This window comes from Tympanuchus pallidicinctus, unplaced genomic scaffold (genome assembly GCF_026119805.1).
Source record: "Tympanuchus pallidicinctus isolate F22 unplaced genomic scaffold, pur_lepc_1.0 scaffold19, whole genome shotgun sequence".
NCBI lineage: Eukaryota > Metazoa > Chordata > Aves > Galliformes > Phasianidae > Tympanuchus > Tympanuchus pallidicinctus.
Window position 1 is genome coordinate 1,149,333 of NW_026294710.1, and position 22,679 is coordinate 1,172,011.

Consider the following 22,679-nt stretch of genomic DNA (forward strand, 5'->3'; position numbering starts at 1 on the left):
ACTCTATTTCTCTTGTTCTTGTAAGGTTGTAAGATTTTCGCCTGGTTTGCCAAGGCCTGGGGTGGGAATTTGCTTCCTTCCCCCCAGCAGTGAGTGTGAAATGGTTACTGAAGCTCGGGTGCTGCCTGCGGTGGGGCTCTGTTCCTCGCCAGCCCCTGCTGCTCACCCAACCTTCTGCGTTCACCAATGCGGGTCCGGGGGAAATCCCGCAGTAGGATGGGCTTAGGGACCGGTTGCTGTAACCTAGCAACAGCCTCCATCGCGGTATAATGTCATTAATCCGGAGTTGGCTCCGTCTGCTGCTTGAAGACACCGGGACACGTGGCTGAGCCTTTTTAACTTGCGGCTTTGCCTCCAAAGCCGTCCTGCCGCACCGCAGGCTGCAGATGTGTGCCGGGCACAGCCAGCGCCCCGAGCTGCGCTCAGCCCTTCCCAGGGCGGCTGCTGAGCGCGGAGCTCCAACCCAGCGCTGCACCCACAGCCGCAGCTCGGCCCAAGGAGCGCTGGGGGCCGCTGGCTGATGCCCGGGTTGGTGCGGCGCAGAAGAGGCCAGGACAGCGCTCGGGGTTCAGCCGGGAGCTGTTATCTGTGCCCACGTGTGCCCGAATCGCGGCTCCCGGAGCATCCCGGGGCTCGCGGAGACCTCCGGAGAAACACGGGCCATGAAACGTGCAGAGGAGCAGCCGGAGCAGAACGCAGCCCCGGAGCGATGGTTTGCTCTTCGGTCCCGCTCCGCAGGGCACCCGGCAGCGGTGCTGAGCCGGCAGCGCCACGGGCCCTGGCATCGGGGAACGATGTGCTGAAATAAAGGCAGCGGTGCGGGGCCGCGGCAGCAGCGCGAACCCCGCCGGGAGCTCGGCACGAAGCTGACCCGAGAGCTTCTGCAGCGTGAGGCGGCGGCGCCCCCTGACCAACCCCGCTGGAGCCGTCGCGCCCCGCGTCCCCGTTCCGTCACCCCGCGGCACGACCGCGGTGACAGCGGCTGCGGCCCCGGGCGGCGCTCACGGCTCTGCCGCTCCCCATCCCGCGGCCGTACGGTGCCGCTCTCGCTGCCACGGGCGGTCCCGAACCCTCGGGGGCGGTTCGTGCCGCCTGGGCCCGGGGTTGCGAGGGCAGCCCTTGGCGGTGTCTCGGCCCCAAACCCGCCTGACGCGTTCCGGGTTTCGTCCCTCTGCGGCGGCCGCAGGGCGCTTCCCCGGGTCCCGCATCGTTTGGGCGGCTCCCGCGGATTTCGCTTTGCTTCGTGCCCGGCTCCCAGCCGCGCTGCCCGGAGCTCTGCCCCCCGCCCCGTGCCCGTGCTGAGTCCGTGAGAGCGCTGCCCCGAGCGATGCGATGAGCCGCGTCGGGACTCGGCGCTGGCGCGGGGCCGGCAGCAGACGGGGAGCAGATGGAGCAGCGCGGAGGGGTCGGGGGCGGCCGAAAACGAGCGTTGCGTCCCGCAGGGAGGAAAATGGAAGCGCCGGGGTGGGGATCGAGCACCGGGCACTCCGGGGGCCGCCCGCGGCGAGATGGGGCTGTGCGGTCCCCTCCCGTACTGCGCTCCCGGGGCTCAGCGCCAGCAGCTCTGCGCGGCAGCCCGGGGACACGGAGTCGCTGCGTCCGCGTCGTCACGGAGCGGGGGGGCGGGGGAGAACCGGTGGGGGCCGGGCTGGAGCCGAACGGAGCCGAACCGGGGCCGGGTGGGGAGCGGGAGGCGGTGCCGGGGGTGGTGGCCCGGTCCGGCCCGGCCCGGCCCCGGCTGGTAACTCCGCCTGCTGTATTTATGAGAAAACAAGCGGCGGCAGAGCCGGGTGGCCGCGGAAGAAGCGCCGTGCCGCGCCGCGCCGCGCCGTTCCGTTCCGCACCGTATCGGGCGGAGCCGGGCCGCGCTATGGGCATCGGGGCGGCAGCGGGCCGAGCCTAAAGCGGCAGCGGCGGGAATGCAGCGGGGGGTCCGCCGGGGCGGCGGGCGTGGAGCAGGTAAGGGGGGGAATGGGGCGGGTGGTCGGGGCCTTCTGCACCTCCGGGACCCCGGCAGGGCATCCCCCCGCGGCCCCCCGGGCCATTCCTACCAATCCCATCGCATCTCTTCCCGTCGCATGCCCGCTCTGCTTCCTCCATTCCGCACATCTCCATCCCTTCCCCCCATGGCCCAGCGCCCTGCCCTCCTCATCCCATCGTATCGCCTGCGCCCTCTCAGGCCATCCCCATCTTCATCCTCGTCTCATTCCCATCCCCATCCCACCCCCGTGCCTCCATCACCGCGCTGCAGTGCCGTCTGTCCCCGGGGCCCGGCTCAGCACCCGGCGCGGCCCAGCGTCACCCGGTGCCGGTGCGCAGTGCGGGGCCACCGCCCCAGGACCGGCAGCTCTGCTTTCCCCGGCCGCGTCCCCTCGCCCAGCCGGGCACCGCATTCCGGGCAGGTAATGGGGAAAGACAATGCGGGGATGACAGTGGGCCTGGCGATGCCACCCGGCACTGTGCCCCCTGCACCAGGCTGCCCCATCTGTGTCCATCTGCGGGTGCCCCTCGGGGCGGGGAGCCCCAGGCCCGGCCCTAAAGAGGAGAACGGGCCGGGGCACACAGGGAGGGGGCATCAGCGCAACCGGGGGGGTCCTTGCACGGAGCACCCAGGCCTGGGCTGCAAGTGCAGCAGGCACAGTGCACTGGTCACGCGTGCAGCATGCCTTGCACGGCGCAGGAGCACACACACAGCGTGCCCGGGGCCACAGGGCCGTGCAGTGGCAGCATGATTGTGCTGTGAGTGCGGTGCTGCTGCAGCAGCTGCTCGTTGCGGTGCGTGTAGGCAGCGTGTTGGCGGTACAGGCGGGGGCTGAGCTGGCAGCACACCGTGAGCAGCACGCCCAGGGCGTTCTGTGCGATGGGCACAAGGGTGCAGCAATGCCCAGGGGCTGGCAGCGCGCTTGGGGCGGCGTGCGGCTGAGCCGGGTGGGCTGAAGGGCAGTGCTCAGTGCTGAGCCCGCCGTGGGCTCGGGACAGGCTGGGAGCAGAGCGGGCTGGGGGCAGCGGCACTGCACAGCCCTCGTGCCGCCTGCCCGTGCCGCGTGCAGGGAGCGACCCAATTCTCGGAGCCTCCTTCGGCCCGGGGTCTCTGCTGGCCCCAAATGCCCTCGTGCTGCTCCCTGCACGCTGCTGGAAACGCAGTGCTGGGTCCCCCGGTGCACTGTGGGGTCACAGCTGTGGGCAGCGCTGCTGGCACACGCAGGGCAGAGGCGTCCCCCAGCAGCAGAGGTGTGGGGAGCTGCGACAAACCACAGGGGCCCTCCCCGGGAGAGGATGCAGTGGAACGCGGGTGGTGGGTTTGCCGTGCCCCAGAGGGTGCCATGGATCCCATACAGGCCCCATGCAGAGAGCATCTGCAGTCCCGAAACGCTGCCAGCCGGTGGCGGCATCCTCCGGGGGATACAGGAGGAACCCAGCGGGGCTGGGGGCAGAACGGGGCTGCCGGCACCTACCAGCGGGAGGCAGGAGAGTGGGCGGGGGCAAAATCCTCTCCATGCAGAAGGGAGCAGCGACCAGTAGCGCTCAGGACCCGTGGGCAGTGGGAGCGTGGCAGTGCACCTGTCTGCTTACAGACACAGTCCCACACCTCGCTGCCCCCGGGGCTCAGGCCACTCCTGGGGGCCCTGCTGAGTTCTGCCTGAGCGCCCACATGGGGCTGCTGTGTCACACCGGTGTCCGTCCCACCATAGACAGCCACAGCAGGACCGTCCCTGCCGTGCCCCAGATGCGCAGTGGATGCCCATGTGGCTGCTCCCCGTGCACTGCTGCAGAGCCCCCCCCGGCCCCCTGCCGCGCAGCCTCCCCACGCACCCACGCCATCCTCGCAGAGGAGGAATAATTTGGGGAAACCATGGCAACCCAGGGATGCACCACGCTGTCCCCGGGTTCCCCCGGCAGCGCGACCTCGCACAGCTCAGCGGGCGGCGTGGTGTCCGTGTGATGCAGAGCCCACATCCCTGGAGCTCTCTGTGCCCCGTGGCCCCGGCAGCCACCTGCTCTCATGGCCAGGACCCTCACACACCTCTTTTATTTTGCAGCGCTGGGATGGAGCCGCCGCGGGGCCCTCGGCCAGCTCAGCCCACCCGCCCCATCCCTGCTGCTGCTGGACCAGGTAGGACCCTGGCCAATGAGCCACGGTTCCCTGCCTGCGAGCAGCCCGACGCCGTGGGGATGGGCTGCCCGGTGCCGCTGCTGGCATCGCTGTGCAGGGGTGCTGCCCTCCTGTGCCCAAGGTGCTCCAAAGGCACCTCCCGACCTTTCCAGACTGGCACCAAGCACTCCCTGGACACCAGGCTCCCCGTTCCCTTGGGCAGAGGATCCTGCCGCCTCCCACTGCCTCACCCCCTCCCCAGCACCTATGTCCACTCCCAGCCCCCAGCTTAAGGACAAGACAGGGCTTTATCCAGATGGGAAATGAGGGCTACAGGACCCCCTGCCACATCCACGCATAGTCAACACTGCACCTTGCCAAATAAAGTCTGTTCCGTTTCTCCCTGAAATGCATTCCCTGTGGTCCTCTGCTTCTTGTTTAAAACAAAATGCATTCTGACTCCCCTTGAAATGCACCTTTTTGTCTCCTGCAGCAGCCTGCACAGCCCCATGCTCCCAGGCCCCCCAGCCAGGTGGTCCACGTTCTGAGTGTTAGGGCCGGGCGGCCGTACCCACTAGCAGACGGGCTGCGCTCAGTGCTGCCTGCGGGCCGCAGCTGTTCCCCCCATGCACTTTCACTGAAGATGACTGCAGAACCCACCAGGCGCCTGGCTGAGCCACCCTGCCTTCTCTCCTGCTCATCTTGGCACGCCAGCAGCACACAGCGTCCCTTCGCCACACAACTATCCCACATGCAGCCAGGGGCTCTGATCCCTGCACTGGATCGGTGCGGTGGTGGCTCTGTGCCTGCTCTGTGCCCGTCCCCTCGCTGACCCCCATCCCGCTCCTTCAGCCAGGGAGACCCGTCCTGGTGCAGAGCAGCACAGGATGTGGGAGAGGACAAAGCTGGACGGCGCTGAGTGAGCACAGCCTCTCTGGAGCTGGGTCACCGGAGCCACAGGTGATGAGGGAGCAGCTGAGGAGCTGCTGCTGCCTTCTGGGTGGGGGCATGGCCACAGCAGCCCTGCTGCCCCTGTGCCGGTCTTCATGAGCCCCGGGGAGTGCTGTGGCTGCGAGCAGCCAGAACTGCTGCCACTTCAGGGCACTCATGGGCTGTGGGTGTGCGGAGCTTTCCTGCCCATTGCAGTGGGTGCCCACAGTACCCATCTTCAGGTGATGCTCCCAGTGGTGCCCACGTGGCATGAGGGCGCACGTGGTCCTGGGAGCCCACATGGCTGCTTGGATGGTCGCAGTGCACTGCCAGAAACATCCCCACCTGCTACAGAAACTCCCTTGCTGAGTCCCCCAAGCCCTGCTCAGAGCTGATGATGCTGCAGGAGGGTCTCCGTGTCCCAGGCCTGTCTCCAGCAGCTCGGTGCGGCAGGTAGTGGCCTTCTGCCCTTGGTGAGCAGGCACCTGCAGGTGCCATGGCATTTGTGTGCCCTCCGGACAGCCAACCTCTCTGAACGGCGTTTCGATGGTTCTCCCCAGCAGGAGCAGTGCGCTAACAGCAGCGGCAGGGCAGAGACACCCCCAACCTCCCTGCTCTGAAGAGGTGGCCGAGCCCCCCTGAGCCGAGGGTGTGGGGTTTGGTCCCACGCTGCCGCTGCCGTGGCCCCGAGCTCCTCGCCGGGATTTAGGGACCTTTCTGTTCTCTTGCAGGGCCAGCCGCCTTCCCCTGAGGCCATCTGAAGGAAGCTGGCGACAGAAGCGTCTCTTTTAAGATGACACGAACGGACCCACCTGACATCCTGGTGTCTACGGTGTACCAAGACATAAAGGTGGCCTCCGCAGCCCCCGGGGATTCCATTGTCCGCCAGCCCCTGGCGCGATGTGACGCCTCCATGTCCTCCTCCCTGCCCCGCGACCCGCAGCCCTTCAACAAACGCCACTGCCGGAGCTTCGACTTCCTCGAGTCGCTGGACGAGCCGCTGGGCGCTCCTCCAGCCATGGAGCGGCCGTGCCCGCAGCCCGGCAACCCCGAGTCCACCCCGGGGCCGCCAGGCCGGCGCGTGCCCCCCAAGCCGGACCCGTACGGCAGCAGGGCCCCGCCACCGGCCAGGGACGCTCCGCGGGGCGAGCCGAAGCGGCGGGCCCGCTCCAAGAGCGCGCCGCGGATGAAGCCCTCCTTCACGCCGGTGCCCATCGCCGTCTCGGCGTCGCCACCCCCGGCCCGGCGCGGACGCGAAGCGCTGCGGGTGGAGCGGGGGCCGCCACGCGCCGAGCCGTCACCGCGCCGCGAGAGCCACGTGCCGCTGCGGGCGCTGGCCAACGAGGTGCATCCCATCAAGCTGCAGCCGCAGCGCAGCAGCGTCAGCCGCATCTCCCCGCTCTGCGTGGGCAGCAACTGCTTTGAGGAGGGGCCGGGCGCCAAGGTGGGCGCCAGCCCCCACGTCAAGTGCCGCATGGACATCAAACCGGATGAGGCGGTGTTGGTGCACACCGCGCGCAGCCTGCGGGCCGCGCAGAGCCGGCCGGAGCCGCCGCAATGGCCCCGCGCCCCTGGGGCCGCCCGCAGCCTGGCAGTACCGGGCAGCAGGCAGGTGTCCGTGTCCCGCACGCCCACCCCCAGCGACTCCTACAGCGGGGACCCCCCGCTCCTGCCCTACCCCGCTGAGTACTTTGAGGCGGATCCACGGGCGCTGGCGTACCAGACGGTGCCGGTGCCGGCCTCACGGGAATTCAGGGAGTACCCCGAGAGGGGCTGCATGACCTTCTCGGCGGCCGGCGTCCCCACCAAGTTCTTCTATGCGGAGGAGCCGATGAGGTGCCCCAGCCCCGCCGTGCCGCTGCGGAGCGCGGGCTACGCCAGCTACCCCTACCCTGTGCGCCACGGCCCCCCGCAGCACTTCTACGTGGAGGACCCGGCCAGGGCGGGCGTGCAGACCGTGCCACCGCGGACGTTGTACGTGGAGGAGGCACGGGGCTTCCCCATGCAGGAGGCACCTGCCCACGCCTTCTACAGAGAGGAGCCCCGCTTCTACACCCCGCGCAGCACCCCCGTCAAGGCCCTGTACGCGGAGGATGCCCGGACATACCCAGCACTCGGCTCCTCAGCCAGGGTCTTCTATGCTGAGGACTACGGGAAGTACCGTGAGCGGGAGGTGCTCTCTCGAACGTGCCCCCCTCCCCGCAGCACCCAGCCCTTGCACTTCAGCGACTGGTACTGCCCCGAGCGGAGCGCGCTGCCCTACCAGAGCTTGCAGGTGTCACGCTTCGCCCCACAGCCGGCCGGGCGCGAGGCCATGCTCTCCTCCTGGCACGCCAGCTACAGCACAAACCCACCGCGGCTGGGCCGGGACAGCCAGCACTACTCCAAGTCCTGGGATAACATCCTGGCACCCGCGGCACGCAGGGAGGAGGCCCTGCAGCGCGGGCGCAGCTACGAGAACCTGCTCGTCCAGGAGCAGCACCGTGCCTTATCCCCTGACGAGCGCCGGCAGCCAGTGGTGATCAACCTGTCGAGCTCGCCCAAGCGCTACGCTGCCCTGTCCCTGTCGGAGAGCTCCATCCTCGAGCGGGTGCACAGCGACAGCGGCCGCGGCCCCCTGGGCCGTTCCTGGTACGTCACACCAGAGATCACCATCACCGACAACGACATCCGCGCCAATGGGGTGGGCCGCAGTGAGCGGCGCTCGGCCAGCTGGGACGTGCTGGATGCAGGACGGGAGCAGACGCCCTACGCTGCGCCCTACGCCCCGCAGCCCGTCCCCAAGGAGAGTGGCTCAGCGCGCCAGCGCAGCCTGGAGCAGCTGGATGAGCTCATCACCGATCTCGTCATCGACTACAAGCCGGCACCGGGCCACCGTGCAGGGGACAGAGACAGTTTGGCTGAGCAGCTCAAGAAGCTCCTGAGCAGCAGCGCGCCAGGACCACCTCGACGGGGTGAGGGGAGGAAGGTTCCCCCCAGCGTGCCTGAGAGTTTCCGGCCCACGAAGGAGCAGCCGGGTCCCAGCTCTTTTGGCGGCGCCCCGCGCCCACAGCCTTCCCCACCAGCCAGCAGCACTTTTGAGAAGCCTCTGGAGAACTGCTCGCCTGACCTGAGCGCGGAGGAGGATGACATGATGATGTGCTCCAACGCCAAGTGCCGGCGGACGGAGACCATGTTCAACGCCTGCCTCTACTTCAAGTCGTGCCACAGCTGCTACACATATTACTGTTCCCGGCACTGCCGCCGCGAGGACTGGGACACGCACAAGGAGAGCTGCGTCTACGGCCGCGTGGGCAGCGTCTGCCGCCACGTGCTGCAGTTCTGCCGGGAGAACGCCGAGGTGCACAAGGCCTTCTCGCGCATCGCCAAGGTGGGTTACCTGTCCCGCGGCCGCGGTGTGCTCTTCCTGGGCTTCCCCAACTCGGGCTCAGCTGAGAACTTCCTGCAGTTCGGGCTGGAGAGCCTGCTGATGTCCCCCACCTACCTGTCCCTGCGGGAGCTGGAGAGCTATTCGGACAACCTGGGGGAGTACGCCCGGGAGCTGCGGGAGACCGGCAACCAGTACGACCCCGACGAATGTTTCCTCTTGAATGTAACCGTGGCCGTGGCTCAAAAAGTGCCCGAGAGGCCGTCTCCAAAGGTGCAGGTGCCGACGGTCAGAAAATACGCCAAGGTGGCCTTAGCCTCCTCCAGCCCCGAGAAGAAGATCCCAAAGAAGGAGAGGGATATGGAGACGTTGATCCTGACACCGCCACCCGGCACGGCGGACATCGACAAGGAGGGCGAGGAGGGCCGCAAGGCGCGGGAGGTTTGCTTCATCAACATCCAGCGGGAGCTGCGCATCCGCGGCGTCTTCCTGCGGCACGAGTTCCCGGCCGTCTACGAGCAGCTCTGCGATTTTGTGGAGAGCAACAAGCGCTTCACCCCCACCACCATTTACCCCATCGACAAAAGGACAGGCAAACAGTTCATGTGCATGATCATGGCCGCCTCCGAGCCCCGCACGCTGGACTGGGTGGCCAGCCCCAACCTCCTGGACGACATCATGTGAACGTGGCACTCGGACCCCAGCAGCCGCGCGGTCCCTCTGTAGATAGGCGTTTTCCCGGCGGGGCGGTGGGATGGGCACCCTCTGCTCCCCGGGGAGGAGGCCGAGGGTGGTGGGGGGGATTACCGGAGCCGCCGGGTGCCGGGGCGCGGCGCCAGCAGCATCCCGCGGGTCTCCACGTGCCGCACCGCAGCACCCCGCACCCCGCTCACACCCGGGGCCCGGCGCGGCGAATCCCCCGGCCGGCACCCTCCCCTGGCGGGGCCCCGCAGAGCGCTGCTGGGCTACAGCAGATGCTGCCTGGGGGACGGCGAGGCTCCGTGGGGCCGGGTGGGAGCGGGGCTGCGTCAGATCTCTGTGCTGTGCAGTGCCGCGTCCTGAGCGTGGCACCGTGTGCGAGCCGCAGGGGCGGCCCAGAGCCGGGGCAGGGACAGGGCTGGGGGGGGACAGAGCGGGGACAGAGCCCGGCCCCGTGCCGGGCCCTACTTGGAGCAGGGCCCCGCCCTCCGACCGGCACCGCTGCCCCGTTCCGCGCGGCCGGTTGCAGCTCCGGTACCGCCGCGGGTCTCAGGGCTCGGGGCGCGGCCTGCCGCACCGCACCGCGGGACCGGCGCTGCCCCACGCCGCGCACCCACAGCTCGCAGCCCCGCGCGCACCGCCCCTGGGCTGGGCGCGGCCGGAAGGGGCGGGGCCAACACACCTGCCGCGGGGCGTGCCCCGGCGCTGATTGGCCGCGCTGCGCCGCACGCCCCGGAAGGGGCGGGGTCGCCGTCGGGGCGGGAGCGATGGCGGCGGCGGCGCTGCAGCGGGTGGCGGACGTGGATATCGACGATGGCGGCGTGTTCAAGTACGTCCTGCTGCGTGTGCGGCTCCGCGCTGCCGGCGCCTCGGAGCCTGGGAAGGAGGTGGTGCGCGGGCACGGCTGGGCCGAGTACCACGGTGAGAGCCGGGCGGCGGGGCGGCGGCCGGGCGCGGTTCCTGCGGAGCGGCTGCGGGTCTCCCGGGCTCGGCGCCCCTTCCTTCCCGTATCGCCGGGGCTTCGGGGCGCCGCGGGACGGGGCTGCGGGGATTACGGCGGGCGCGGTCCCCCCGCCGCCCCCGGCGCCGTCCCGGGGCCGCCTGACCCCGCGGTGCGCTCTCCCGCAGCCGATATCTACGACAAGGCGGCGGCCGAGCTGGAGCCGCAGGGTTTCGACTGCGAGTGCCTGGGCGGCGGCCGCATCTCCCACCAGAGCCAGGAGAAGAAGATCCACGTCTACGGGTACTCGGTGGTGAGTGGCGCTGCGGTACCGCGGAAGCGGCCCCGTGTGCGGCGCCGCTGTGAGGTGGGCTGGGTTCGGGCTGCTCCTTCGCGGGGTGGCTGGCAGTCCTGAGGCCTCGTGCCCTGCTGGCTGTGTTGGATCAGAGTGCGGCTCCTGCTTTGGTAGCTGTGGCTGTGCCCGTGCGTGTCCTGCAGCCCAGCGCAGGGCGGTGGTGGGAGGCTGAGTGCAGACCGCAGCTGAATGACCGCTGTGCTGTGCTGGGGGTGCCTGCAGGAGCTGCAATTCCACACTACTGCTTTCCCTCCACCCCCATTAATCAGTGCTCGCCTGCTTCCCTTTGTCTGTCACTGTTCCCCTTCTCTGCTGAAGCTGTCACCTGCTCCCCAGGGAGCTCAGAATGCAGTCTGAAGGTGGCAGTGACACCCCAGTTCTGCTCCCAGTTCCCATCTCCAGGGCTTACTTTTGCTGGTGGGTGGCACTGCACTCAGATGGGAGCTGTGCTGCCTGGCAGCCTCCTCCAGGCTGAGTTGTGCATGGCCTGAGCCAGTGCTGTGCTTCAGTTGCAGCTATTCAGCTTGCACAAACGTAGGACCTGTCCTTTCTCCCAGGGCATCGGATTGCTTTGACTGACTCAGTGGCTCTCTCAGCTCTTCTGCAGGTGGTAACTGCATGTGCTTTACTCCTGAATTCCCTTTCGTCTTGCAGGGCTTTGGGCGAGCAAATCACTCTGTAACTACAGAGAAGCTGAAAGCCAAGTATCCAGACTATGAGATCACCTGGGCAGATGAAGGCTACTGATGTGACCTGGCAAGGCAGCAGCACCAGCCCGCAGCTGGTGGGATCGCTTCCAGCACTCACAAAATGGCAGCGGGGTCTCCATGCTCAGCAATGCCCTGAGCTCTGCTGGGCTTCCCTCTTGAACTCGCTGCACTGATGAGCTTCCATCCTCTGGGGGAACTCGCCCATCTCTGCTGTCACCACACTTCCCATGTGCCATGGACTATTCCCATCTCCCTGCCACGGAGCCGCAAAGCCTGCGGGCAAAGTCCTTACCTGGGTGAAGCTGGTGGGCGCTCGGCTTCCCCTGTGGCAAGGATTTGTCCATGTATATGTGAGAATTAAACATGTTGGGGAGCGCCGCTGGCCCTGCTTGGTTCTGTGTTAATGGCACAGCTCCTTCCTGCATGTCTGGTGCTTCCTACCAGTGGGAGCATGTGAGGAGCGAGTCCCCAGGCTTCCAGCTCTGCAGGCATCTGTTGGAGGCAGTGCTTTGGGACTGACAGCAAAGTGCGTGTCAGGATTACCCTTGGGAGCAGCTGCAGTCAGCGGTGTGGGCTCTGAAAATAGTGCCTGTCCTGCAGCACTGAGAGCACCAAGCAGAGCTGGGAGACGACTGCAAGAGAGGGATGGGTCCCCATTGCCTGACAAAGGGGAGGGCAAAGTGTGCTCAGTCTTCTCGGGCAGAAGGAGCAGATCAGTGACAGTAGCCTGCAGAATGTGTGTCTTCATCTTCTGCCCCCAGCCACTGGGAAACCACAGAGCTTCCAGGGAGCGTGGGCAGATTGATCACACCTCAGTCCTCCTTGAATTTAACCCTCTGGACAGCTAGTACTTGCTTCTCTGCCTTGGTATTTCCCAGTTTGCTCTCCAGGGGAACTTTCTGCTTACACTTCCATGGTGAGGGAGATATTGGGAATGAGAGGCTGGGTGAAGCAGCAGAGGAAGCTGCAGAAGTTTGGGTGTCAGGAGAGCTGAGTGCTGCAGGTCAGGCTGGCTGCGTAGGTTGCTCCATTGCTGCCTCCTATGAGGGCAGGGAAGTTATTTGACATGGATGAGAGTGGTTTGGGCTGGAAGGGATGTTAAAGATCACTGTTCTGACTCCCTGCTGTGGGCTGGGCGCAGCTCAGGCTGCCCAGGGCCCCATCCACCCTTGTCTTGGGCACCTCCAGGGATGGGGCACCCACAGTTTCTCTGGACCTCAGTGCCTGGGCCTCACCACTGAAGAAGTGAAGAATTCCTCACATCCTAAATCTCTCTTTCAGTACAGAGCACTTACCCTTTCACTTGCACTCCCTGATAAAATGTCCCCCTGAGGCAGCATCTTGTCACCTTCACTGGGGAGGGATCAAACTACCCCAAGGAGAGACAAGGCACAGAGCTCGTGTCTGCAAGCAAGGAAGTCGTCTAACAGAGAGAGCATTGCAGCCTAGTGCCGTGGTAAAGCAGCTGCTTCCTGGTATCTGGAGTCCCATTCCCTGAATCCAAACAGACATCAGGCATCAAACTCAGGAAAGAGAGAAGTGTTGTGGATCTGTGGGAAAAGCCCCACAGGGAATGCTCTGCAGTGTGGCTCAGTGCCCCCTGGGTGGCAATGGGGTGCCCCAGATGGAGTGACTCCTCTGTGGGAGGGCACAGGGTTCCTCATCTCCACGTGTCCCCTTTCACACTCAGGAATTGGGCCCCATCTTTTACTACGCCTGTTGCAATCGCACTGCGCAGCAGCACAGATAACAGAGGGGCTGAAGTCCAGAGAGGAGCAGGTCCTGGGGAGCAGATTCCAGCCTGGGGCTTGTGGCATGGCTTCTCCCAGCTGCTGCCTCTCCCGACTCTCTTCTGCTCTCCTCGCATCCCTTCTGCCTGTGATGTCAGGGCTCACACTCCTCCTGGCCCTGCTGCTGCTGGGTGAGTTGATGCTGTGCTGGGCCAGTGCCTCGGGTTGTGCTGGGGGTGAGAGGGGCTGTAGTTCTACAGGGCCCACCTATGCCAACCCCACTGGGGGCTTGCACCTCGCAGCTCTGTGGAAGCTTTCCCAACTTGGGGGGCAGAAACACCCCCCCACCAGGTCTCTCCTCATGTAGACACAAGGGGGATTCCCTGGAAACACCAGGGACTGTCCCAGTCAGGCTGTGCAACATTGATGACTTTGCTCAGCATGGGCAGGAAATGCCCAAACTTTCCCAGCTCTCTCCTAGATGGTGGCTGGGGCCTGGACTAGGAGTGTGATTTAATGGGGTGACAGCAGCAGGGTTGGTGCTGCTGCCCTGGTGGTCTCTGGTGCTGAGTGCTGGTGGTGGGAGATGCCAATCCATGAGGGCAGGGGGGAGCAGGAACCCAGGCCAGCAGGATTTGGCCTCACTGCAGGCTCTACCATGGCTACCAGCCTATTGGCAGAGGTGGAGGTCTTATCCAAGGGATGATGCTGCTGAGAGCCCAGTGCTCTCCCACGCAGGGTCCCAAATGGGGTTGCACAGCTGCATGGATGCATGTACCCTCTGTTACCCACGGTGGCCCCTTGCCCAGCACCTCCATGGGGTTTTCAGTCCCTTCCTCTCTCTGGCAGCCGGGTCCATCCCCTCCAGCAGGGCTGCTGCTGTCAACAGCTGTGGCAGTGTGGCTGAGCAGCTCTGCGACTTCGTTTGCCACTGCGGTGACTGCTCCGACGAGAACCAATGTGGTGAGTGCCGTGACAGGGTGATGGAGCACGGGCACCACGGCTCCCCAGGCTGACCCAGCTGTGCCCTGATCCCTTCCCTTACCCCAGGGTACCTGGGGATCTCGGCTGTGCTCGGCTCCCCCTTCACCTGTGATTTCGAGGATGATGACTGTGGCTGGCGGGATGTGAGCACCTCCACCTACAGATGGGTGCGGGGCCGGGCCAGCCTGGACTCATGGGGCACAGGGCCGCACTCAGACCACACTGTGGGCACGGACCGGGGTAAGCAGAGGCTGCAGCGTGGGCTCTCGCTCCTCTGATCCAGGGTGCTTTGGGAGCACTGGATCTCCTGTCCTGGCAGGCTGCCGGGGCAAAGCCTGCAGGAGCAGTGCTGGCCACAGTGCCGGTGCTGCTCCATGGGTGCGGCCCCCGCTCTGCTCTGCCCTCCTCAGGGTGGTTCATGATGACGATGTCCCCGCCGGCAAAGGCCACAGCCACCGCCTGGCTCCAGTCACCAGTCATGCAGGAGGCGACTGCCACGTGCGAGATCTGGGCTTCGTACCACCTCTCAGGAAGTGGTGAGTGCATCCAGGATCCTGCAGAGGGTACCGGGGCAAGGAGGCGACCATGGGGGCAATGGGGAGGGACAGAACACCTCAAGATAGGTCTCCGCCATCTCGCTCACCTCTTCCGTGCCCAATACATGGAGGTGGCAGGACCTAAGTGTCCCCAGCCCAAGTCACCCCATAGCACAGGCCCATTTCAGTGGCCACCTGTGAGTTCTCTGCAGGGCTCAGCGAGACTGCGTGCCCGCTGTTGCGCCTGGCTGTGGCATTTGGGAACACAGTGGTGGAGCTGTGGCGGAGCCCCGAGAACAGGGCTGAGGGCTGGCACCAGCTGGTGGCGTACCCTGGCCGGATCAAGGGGCAGTTCCAGGTGAGATGGGGATGCTGGGCTGCACCAGGAGCTGAGGCTGTCGGGGAGGCTCACCCAGCCCTCACCTCTCTCTGCAGCTCACCTTCGCCCTGACACAGCCGCCCACGTGTGGGGCAGTGCTGGCACTCGATGACATCGTCTTCAGGAACTGCGGCTTGCCAGGTGAGTGCTGTGGCTGCTGGGATGGTGCTGGGACCCCAGGGAGGTGGTTGGCCTTGGTGTTCTGTGCAAGCTCTCCCACTGCCCGTGATGCCCTGGGGTCAACTGTCCTGGCCAGGACATGTAGTGGGCAGAGAGAGTCCATCCCTTGGGTGTGGGGAGCAGCCTGGGGGACAGAGCGGGGAGCCCGGCACAGGGCGGTGCTGACGCTGTGTCCCACGGCCCAGCGGCTGGGCAGCAGACCTGCGGGGCAGAGGAGAGCAACTGCAGCAGAGGATCCTGCCTGGCCCTGGACCGCTTCTGTGATGGCACCGATGACTGCGGGGACGGCTCTGATGAAGAGCAGTGCCGTGAGCATCTCCAGCCCTGGGGCTGGGGGAGGCAGATGGGCAGAGGGCCTGAGCCCATGGCACCATGGGTTGGCATGTAGATGGCATGAGTTATTCCAGCTCTGTCCCAGAGCTGCAGGGACAAAACCACCCACCAGGTTTTGCACCACCTATTGCGCAGCCCCTTGCCTGGGGAGGGCTGGCCTTCGTCCGTGTGTCACTGCTCTCACTGTCCCACAGAACTCTTCACCTTCTGCTCCTTCGAGGAAGATCTTTGCAGCTGGGAAGTAGAGGCTGGGCTGCCGGCATGGGGGAGGAACACAAGCATGGACCTGGGGACCACCTCTGGTGTTCCCACCCGGGATCACAGCAACAACAGCGCTACAGGTGTGTGCTGGCAGTGGGTCCCCCATGCCTCCCACCATCCTTCTTCCTTCTGCCTTTCTGACCGTGTGCCCAGCCCTGCTCAGAGCCATCTTGGTGTCTCCTCAGGCTATTTCCTCCACACCATCACTGGAGGTGACAGCAGCGTGGCCAGGCTGAGCAGCCCCACTTTCCAGGCCACCAACTCCTGCTCTGTGAGTCACTACGGGCACTTGTGTGCAGGGCAGGGGACAGCAGCCCCGCGGGAATGGTGGTGGTGAGGGACAGGATCCCCATTTGCAGGGACCCCTGCATGGGGTCAGGGCTGCCATGGCTCTTTGCCTGGGGAGGACGATGGGTCTAGGGTGGTTGGTGGCATCTCCAGTACCTGGTGGGAGCACTGAGCTTCTCCAGCCCCATGAGTGCCCCATGGGGTGTGAGGACTTTGTGCCCCTGCTCAGCCCTCACTGCCACCACCCGGCCCCAGCTCGTGTTGTACTGCCATCTCCACGGCTCAGCCACCAGCAGCCTCAGCATCTCCTATGTGATCAACTCCACCGAGTACCTGGTGAGAGAGAGAACAGGGGACACAGGCAGCTTTTGGGTCCGTGAGCGAGTGGACTTCAATTTGACAGAGAGCTTCAAGGTGGGCTGGGACTGTGCTGGGTGGTTGGGGTACCCACGGCCCCTCTCAAACTGGGGACCTGGCAGGGGCACTGCCCTGGCCCCAAAGCCTTGCCCCTACAGCAGCCTCCACCAGCACTGCCCCAAGACAAGGGGCTCCCCCATGCCATGTCTCTGGTCTGTGCACCCTCAATGTGCTCTCATGGGACCAGTGATAATGGCTGGGCTGGGAACCAGAGGCCAGGGCTGAGCCTCCTGATGCGTCCCCATATCCCTTATTTACAAATCTGCCCAGAGCCCAAAAACCACCCTGCTGGAGTGGGGAGCAGTCCTCACACGCACCATGTCACCCCACAACTTTCCCCAGCCCATCTGCCCTCCCCTATGGCCACTCACCTGCCCAACACCTCCCAGCTGCAGGGGCACCCATATTGGCACCCCAGCAGCACCCGGTGGCACGCTGGGCAGCTGCAGGATGTGGGACATGCACAAGGGAAGAACCACCACCCCAAACCCACTGCTTGCAGCCGCAGCATCATCCTAACCCCACACAGACCCTTCCCCAGGGGTGTGTTGACCACCACCGCTGCGCTTCCTACAGGTGCTGATCACAGGGGAGGCAGGCAGCGGGGGCACCGTGGCTGTGGATGACCTGATCCTGTCTCCAGGCTGTGTGCAGCAGCAGGGTGAGCTGGGGTGGGGAGCACGTGGTGGGGCTGCGGCTGGAAGGGCAGTGCTAGGGCGATGCCTGGAGCCAGGCTCAGCCTCACACCCTGCCAGTGCCACACTCTAGTCCGGTGCTTTTGCCATCAGAGCCAGCTCCCATGGAACTGCCGGCCCGGCCCCGTGCCAGCCCCTGCACGGCCGAGGAATTCTCCTGCGATGATGGGGGCTGTGTCAGTGCCGAGCTGGTCTGTGACTTCGCCCAGGCGTGTGCTGATGGCTCAGATGAGAACAACTGTGGTGAGAGCCAGCAGTGCATGTGGGGCACCCAGCTCACCCTGCCTGCAGCCCTCGCAGTGCCGGGGGGTCCTGGAAGCACCGTGGCGTGGTTGTGCTGAGCTATGAGTGTTGCAGGAGCGACCACCTTCGAGGAAGGGGCCGGGGGTTGGCACGACACCAGCGTGGGCCAGCTGCGCTGGGCTGTGCAGAGGGTCACCGAGCCCACAGCCACTGCCCTTGTGGGAACAGGTGAGGCCATTCCACCACACAGACAATGCTCCCTGGTGCCCAGGACTACAGGAGGCCGGGAGGCGCAGAGCCTGCTCCTGCTTGGGTGGAAGGATGCCCTCATGGGAGGGATAGAGGTGATGGGAACAGGGTGCTTCTCCTGGGGGTGCTGTGCGGGGCTCTGCCCCCACCTCTCAGGCTGTTTCCTTGCCCAGGAGCTTTCTTGGCCCTTCAGAGAGGAGAAGGACAAATGGTGGCTCCCGCCAAGGTCCGCACACCTCTGCTGGGTCCCTCCGGCCTGGCCTGCGCCATGGAGATGAGCTACATCCTGCACAGTGGCCCTCAAGGTATCCCTGCCTGGCCAAGCCCTGCCAGCCCTGTGGCTGCAGGCTGGGTGGTGCTGGGCAGTGCTGCCCTTGTCCCCAGCACCGTCTCTTATGCTCAGGTTTCCTTGCTGTTGCTGTCACGGAGCACTCCACGGACATGACGCACCTGGCCTGGCACACGCGGGGGGACAGCAGCACAACCTGGGAGCGCGTCCATGTCCCACTGGGGGAGAGGACCCGGCCCTTCCAGGTATTGCCAAGGGATGGCCTGGCTGGGTGCAGGGCCGTGGCCCCCAGGGCTCACCACCACCACCCGCAGGTCGAGCTGCTGGGGATGGCGGAGCTGCAGGACACAGTGGAAATCGCCATCGACAACGTGACGTTCGTGCAGTGCGACCCTGCCACGGTGCCCCTGGGGGCTGCAGGTGTGTGGGGGCACATGGGTGTCCTGAGCTGCAGGGGCTGCCGGGTGCCCTCAGTGTCCCCAGCCCTGCAGCTGGGCTCTGGGCCGGGCTGAGCACACCTCCTGTCCCCAGCACTCACTGCTGCCTGGAGCAGGTGGCAGGGAGATGCGCCGGGTGCCTTATCTGCACTGCCCTCACCACCTCGCTCTGGGCAGAACTGTCCTGCAACTTTGAAGTGGACCTGTGCGGCTGGTACCAGGACCGGGGCAGTGACTTCCAGTGGATCCGCAGCACAGGAAAGGGGGAGGGCTCTGACCACACCACCGGATCGGGTAAGAGCCTGGCTCCTCTCGTGACATCCTGGGCAGCTGGAGTGGCCCTGCTGCTCCAGTCCCCAGGGTTGGATGTGCCTTGTGTGTTGTGGCAGCCCCGGGAGCGAGGGGAGTAAGCTCAGCTGAGCAGCACAGGGGCACTCAGTCCATGCACTGGGGACGTGGTAGTGAGAGGATGGGTGAGTGCAGCTCGGTGAGTGCAGCTCGGTTGTTCCCACTGATCAGGATACTTCCTTGCTGCGGACCCCTCGGCACCGTGGAGCCGTGGGCAGCGCGCACAGCTCACCACCTACAGCCAGGAGCCAGCTGCTGCCCCGCGCTGCCTCACCTTCTGGTACCGCCTGGCTGGCCCGCAGATCGGTATGCAGCCCTCTGTCCTCACCAGCACGCCCCAGGCTCTGTGGTGCCACATTGAGGCCGGATGCAACACCGGCTCCCACCTCTGCCCTCCTTCCAGGCACTCTGAGCCTCAAGCTGCAGCTGCAGGGAGCGGAGGAGACGGTGCTGTGGACCCAGCGGGGCAGCCGGGGCAGCGTGTGGCACCGCGGGCTGGCGACGCTCCCTGCCACGGGGCAGCAGCACTACCAGGTGAGGGCAAGGGGTGTGAGGTGGCATGGGGCTGTGCTGGGCCGGGGGGCACAGACCAGGCTGCTCTGAAGCCGCTGTCTCCCGGAGGCAGCTGGCCTTCGAGGCGCTGCGGGACGGCTTTGTGGGTGACATGGCGCTGGACGACGTGACGCTGACGGCGGGTGCCTGCGGGGCCGAGCTCTCCTGCTCCTTTGAGGCGGGTGCCTGCGGGCTGGCGGGCAGTGGGCAGTGGTGGTGGCAGAGCGGCGGCACCGGCGTCACCATTGGCCCTGTGGCTGACCACACCACTGGTGATACCACAGGTACCGGGGCTGGGGCTCGGGGCGCACTGCTGTCTGCCCTGCCCGTGTGGCTGCAGCTGTCAGCCCACGGCTCCAGCCACGTGGGGGCTGCCCACGCAGATCAGTGCCCCCGGGAGAGCCAGGCATGGGGCAGTCACAGCACCGGGCTTCTTTATCGCCAGGACATTATATGGTGGTGAACACCAGCAAGCACTCGCTGCCCACGGGGCACGTGGCCACACTCAGCTCTGCGCTGTACCAGCGCTCTGTGCCTGCCCAGTGCCTGGCTTTCTGGTACCAGCTGAGTGATGCAGACCCAGGTGAGCTCTGCGTGCTCCGAGCCATGTCCCCCACTCAGCACAGGTTGGGTGCCATGGGCTGAGTGCTTCCTTGTGCCATGGACATGCAGTGTGGTGCCATTCAGCATCTCCTTGCCCCGGGCAGGGACTCTCCGCGTCCTCGTGGAGGAGAATGGTGAGCAGAGGAAGCTGTTCAGCATCAGTGCGATGGAGGGTGATACGTGGCACCGTGGGCACGTCACTGTTGAGGCAGACACAGATTGGAAGGTGAGGAAGGTCCCAGCAGCTCCCGGTGGGATGGAGGCTGCAGGAGGGGCCATGCTGACAGTGAGTAAAATGGGTGTCCCCCCTACAATTCGTGGCTGCCAGCCTCAGTGTGCCCTCCCTGCAGGTGGTGTTTGAGGCAGTGGGAGCTGGGAATGAGCACAGCTACATGGCACTGGATGACTTGCACGTGTCAGATGGAGCCTGCCCTGAGCCAGGTGGAAGCATGTGTGCTGGGCACCCTATGGACACACATGGGCACAGGGATGGGGACAGCCCTTCCATCCACCACCAGCACCAAGCAGAGCGTGTCTTAACCCCTGTTTCCCCCCAGCATCCTGTGACTTTGAGTGGGACACGTGTGGCTGGAGCAGTCCTTCAGATGAGCGCCTGCATGGCTTCGCCTGGGGCTGGAAGAGTGGGGTCCCCCTGGCCAAGTACCCCGGCCCCGAGCAGGACCACACCCTGGGCACAGAGGATGGTAGGGGACCCTCAGGGTGACCTGGTGTGGTTTGGGGGAAGCAACAGGAGCTGTGGAGGGATGGGATTACCAGTGAACGTTCCCTCCACTGCCTAAAAGGGCTGGGATGCAGATCATCAGCTCTGTCCTGGCTCCAGGCATGGGCTGGTACATAAGGGACAGACCTCACGAGGGCTGTTGCCCCCCAGTCAGCAGCACAGCCCTGCACGCGCTGTGTCAGCTGGCTGTACGGTGGCCCACAGCCAGTGCCCAAAGGCAGTGAGAAGCAGGAGGGCTGTGGGGCAGGGGCCATCCTGCATGCCGCCCTGTCCTCCAGGTCACTACGTGCACTTCGACACCCGTGTGCTGGGCGCAGGGGGCACCGCTGCCCGGCTGGAGAGCCAGCACCTCCCCGCCACCACTGCCGGCTGCCTGCACTTCTGGTACCACATGGACATCCCGGAGCACCTCTGTGAGAGCATTGCCAGGGGCTGGGCAAGGGAGGGTGCTGCCCCTGGGGAGGGGGCTTTAGCCTATAGCAGGAGCCAGGGGACGGCTGGGGGCTGTGTGGGGGCAGCCTGGCACAGCTCTTGCAGGGCAGTGGGGTTCTGCCAAGCACTGCAGTCCCGCAGAGGGCCTGGGCTGCTCCTGTGGGCTCCGAGCTGCTGCTGATACAGGGACAACTGTGACCCTATGCTGCAGCTGGCGGGGAGCTGCAGGTGAAGCTGCAGAGTGTGACGGGGCAGCACACAGCATGGAGCGTGGCAGGGCAGAGGAGCCAAGGCTGGCAAGGCAGCACGGTGCCTTTGGAGAGTTCCAGTGAGTTCCAGGTGAGCGGGTGCCCTCCCAGGACGCTGGGTGCCCTCCCTGCACACCCAGCATCTCACCTTCCCATGCAGATTGTCTTTGAGATCACCTCGCGGATGTGGCCAATGGAGGGGACCGTGGCACTGGATGATATCGAGTACAGTGCCACTGGAGGCTGTGACTCCAACACAGAGGCGCCAGGGAAAGGTGCGGGTCATCCCCAACAACAGTAACACAAATTCTTTGTGATCGTGGTCCCCGCAAACCTGGCAGCATCTTTCTTCCTCTGCAGTGAAGTCTTCCAGTGGCTTTGTGGCAGAAGTGGTGCTTGGCCTGCTGCTGGCTGCCATCGTGCTGGCACTGGCGGCAGTTGGTTGCCGGTACTGGCTGAAGAGGAGAGCGCAGGGGAGCGGGATGGCCGTGGAGAGCAACACCCCTCAGGGCTTCGACAACATCACTTTTCGAGATGTAAGCAGCAGCTCTGGTGCTGGGGGATGTGCAGGACTCTCCTGTTGGCTCAGCTGCCCCCAGCAGTGCCATAACAATGCTTTCTAAAAGCTCAGCAAATCCCAGAAGGCATTCGGTGAGCCCACGGCCTGCCAACACGTCAGAGAGGGGCAAAGGGCTCTGCCCCTTATCTGAGCACTGGCAAATGAGTGACCCCAAGGCTGTGGGACTGAGCTGGATACTTTGCTGCTGTGATCAGGCATTTGTTCCAGAAACAGCTGAGGCTGCGCTCCTGCTCCCCACAGCCCCGCTGGGAGCGGGTCGTGCAAACATTGTTCCTTCTCCTCGAGCCAGCACCTCCAGACCTGCAGAGGCAGCTGAAACTACATTCAGTTTCCTTTGAGGAGATTGTGCCCCACAGCCCCCAGCAGAGCCACCACTTCCCACAGCTGTGCCGGGGCCGATCCCAAAGGATGCAGCCCTTCTGGCCTCGCAATGCAGCATGGCTGCTGGGCCCCCCATGCTGGCACAGGGGTCAGAACCTTACATTTCCTGTCGGATTATGCTTACTGCAACCAATTCACACTGACCTTTCTTTACAGGACAAGGTCATCATATCACAAGTGCCAAAAGAGCGGGATGAAGACTGAACTAAGCCAGCACCACCCTCCACCTCCTCGCCCCGTGAGGTGTGCCCAGGGCAGAGCATCCCTCCCGCAGAACCTCGCACTCCATCCAGCTCACAGCTGCAGCCCCACAGCACGCTCACTGCCCCACGTCTCACACGGCAGAGCAGCAGCCCTGGGGGCACAGTGCTGCCGTTTCCACCACTACCTCCCCACACGTGGGAACAGCACTGCTGTTTTTTACAACATGAACTTTCCACACCACATGGAGATGGCGTGATGTGTGCGTGCATTGACAGTCAGGGAGGGGGGCTTCTTGCAGAACTGCCATCCCAGATGAGCAGGGTCCTCCTGGCTGCCCACTGTCAGGTGGAAGGGTAAAGAGTGCCATCGTGCAGCCTCCAGGGTTTCCCAGTCCCAGGATTAAGCTCCAGGAAGCAACCTAGGAGCTCCCAGGGCACAGGAGGTCCCGGGCAGCCAGGTAGGACTGGGGAGGGT

The 22,679-nt window shown here is 65.3% G+C and overlaps 3 protein-coding genes across 4 annotated transcripts; all 3 read left to right on the forward strand.

The window, feature by feature from the left end:
• Nucleotides 1–1,669: 1,669 nt before the first annotated feature.
• Nucleotides 1,670–9,699, forward strand: AJM1 (apical junction component 1 homolog). 2 transcript variants are annotated; one of them, XM_052681276.1, is made up of 3 exons: nt 1,670–1,959; nt 4,041–4,114; nt 5,755–9,699. In XM_052681276.1, exon 3 carries the CDS (start codon nt 5,817–5,819, stop codon nt 9,072–9,074), a length of 3,258 nt encoding a protein of 1,085 aa, XP_052537236.1. In that variant the 5' UTR covers nt 1,670–1,959; nt 4,041–4,114; nt 5,755–5,816; the 3' UTR covers nt 9,075–9,699. The 2 variants fall into 2 exon arrangements, with proteins under 2 accessions (XP_052537236.1, XP_052537237.1); XM_052681277.1 differs by lacking the exon at nt 4,041–4,114.
• A 121-nt stretch (nt 9,700–9,820) lies between these two features.
• PHPT1 (phosphohistidine phosphatase 1) lies at nt 9,821–11,472 on the forward strand. The gene is made up of 3 exons (XM_052681352.1): nt 9,821–10,010; nt 10,218–10,342; nt 11,039–11,472. The coding sequence occupies exons 1-3, from the start codon at nt 9,857–9,859 to the stop codon at nt 11,129–11,131; spliced, it is 372 nt and encodes a 123-aa protein (XP_052537312.1). The 5' UTR covers nt 9,821–9,856; the 3' UTR covers nt 11,132–11,472.
• A 133-nt stretch (nt 11,473–11,605) lies between these two features.
• MAMDC4 (MAM domain containing 4) lies at nt 11,606–22,447 on the forward strand. The gene is made up of 29 exons (XM_052681275.1): nt 11,606–13,015; nt 13,674–13,787; nt 13,875–14,048; nt 14,219–14,344; nt 14,557–14,702; nt 14,780–14,864; nt 15,089–15,211; nt 15,431–15,577; nt 15,683–15,768; nt 16,041–16,199; nt 16,779–16,863; nt 16,991–17,140; nt 17,255–17,368; nt 17,563–17,694; nt 17,793–17,923; nt 17,993–18,098; nt 18,293–18,409; nt 18,635–18,769; nt 18,867–18,997; nt 19,089–19,299; nt 19,461–19,598; nt 19,723–19,844; nt 19,969–20,059; nt 20,176–20,322; nt 20,639–20,773; nt 21,004–21,131; nt 21,201–21,315; nt 21,401–21,576; nt 22,158–22,447. The coding sequence occupies exons 1-29, from the start codon at nt 12,910–12,912 to the stop codon at nt 22,203–22,205; spliced, it is 3,678 nt and encodes a 1,225-aa protein (XP_052537235.1). The 5' UTR covers nt 11,606–12,909; the 3' UTR covers nt 22,206–22,447.
• Nucleotides 22,448–22,679: the final 232 nt, after the last annotated feature.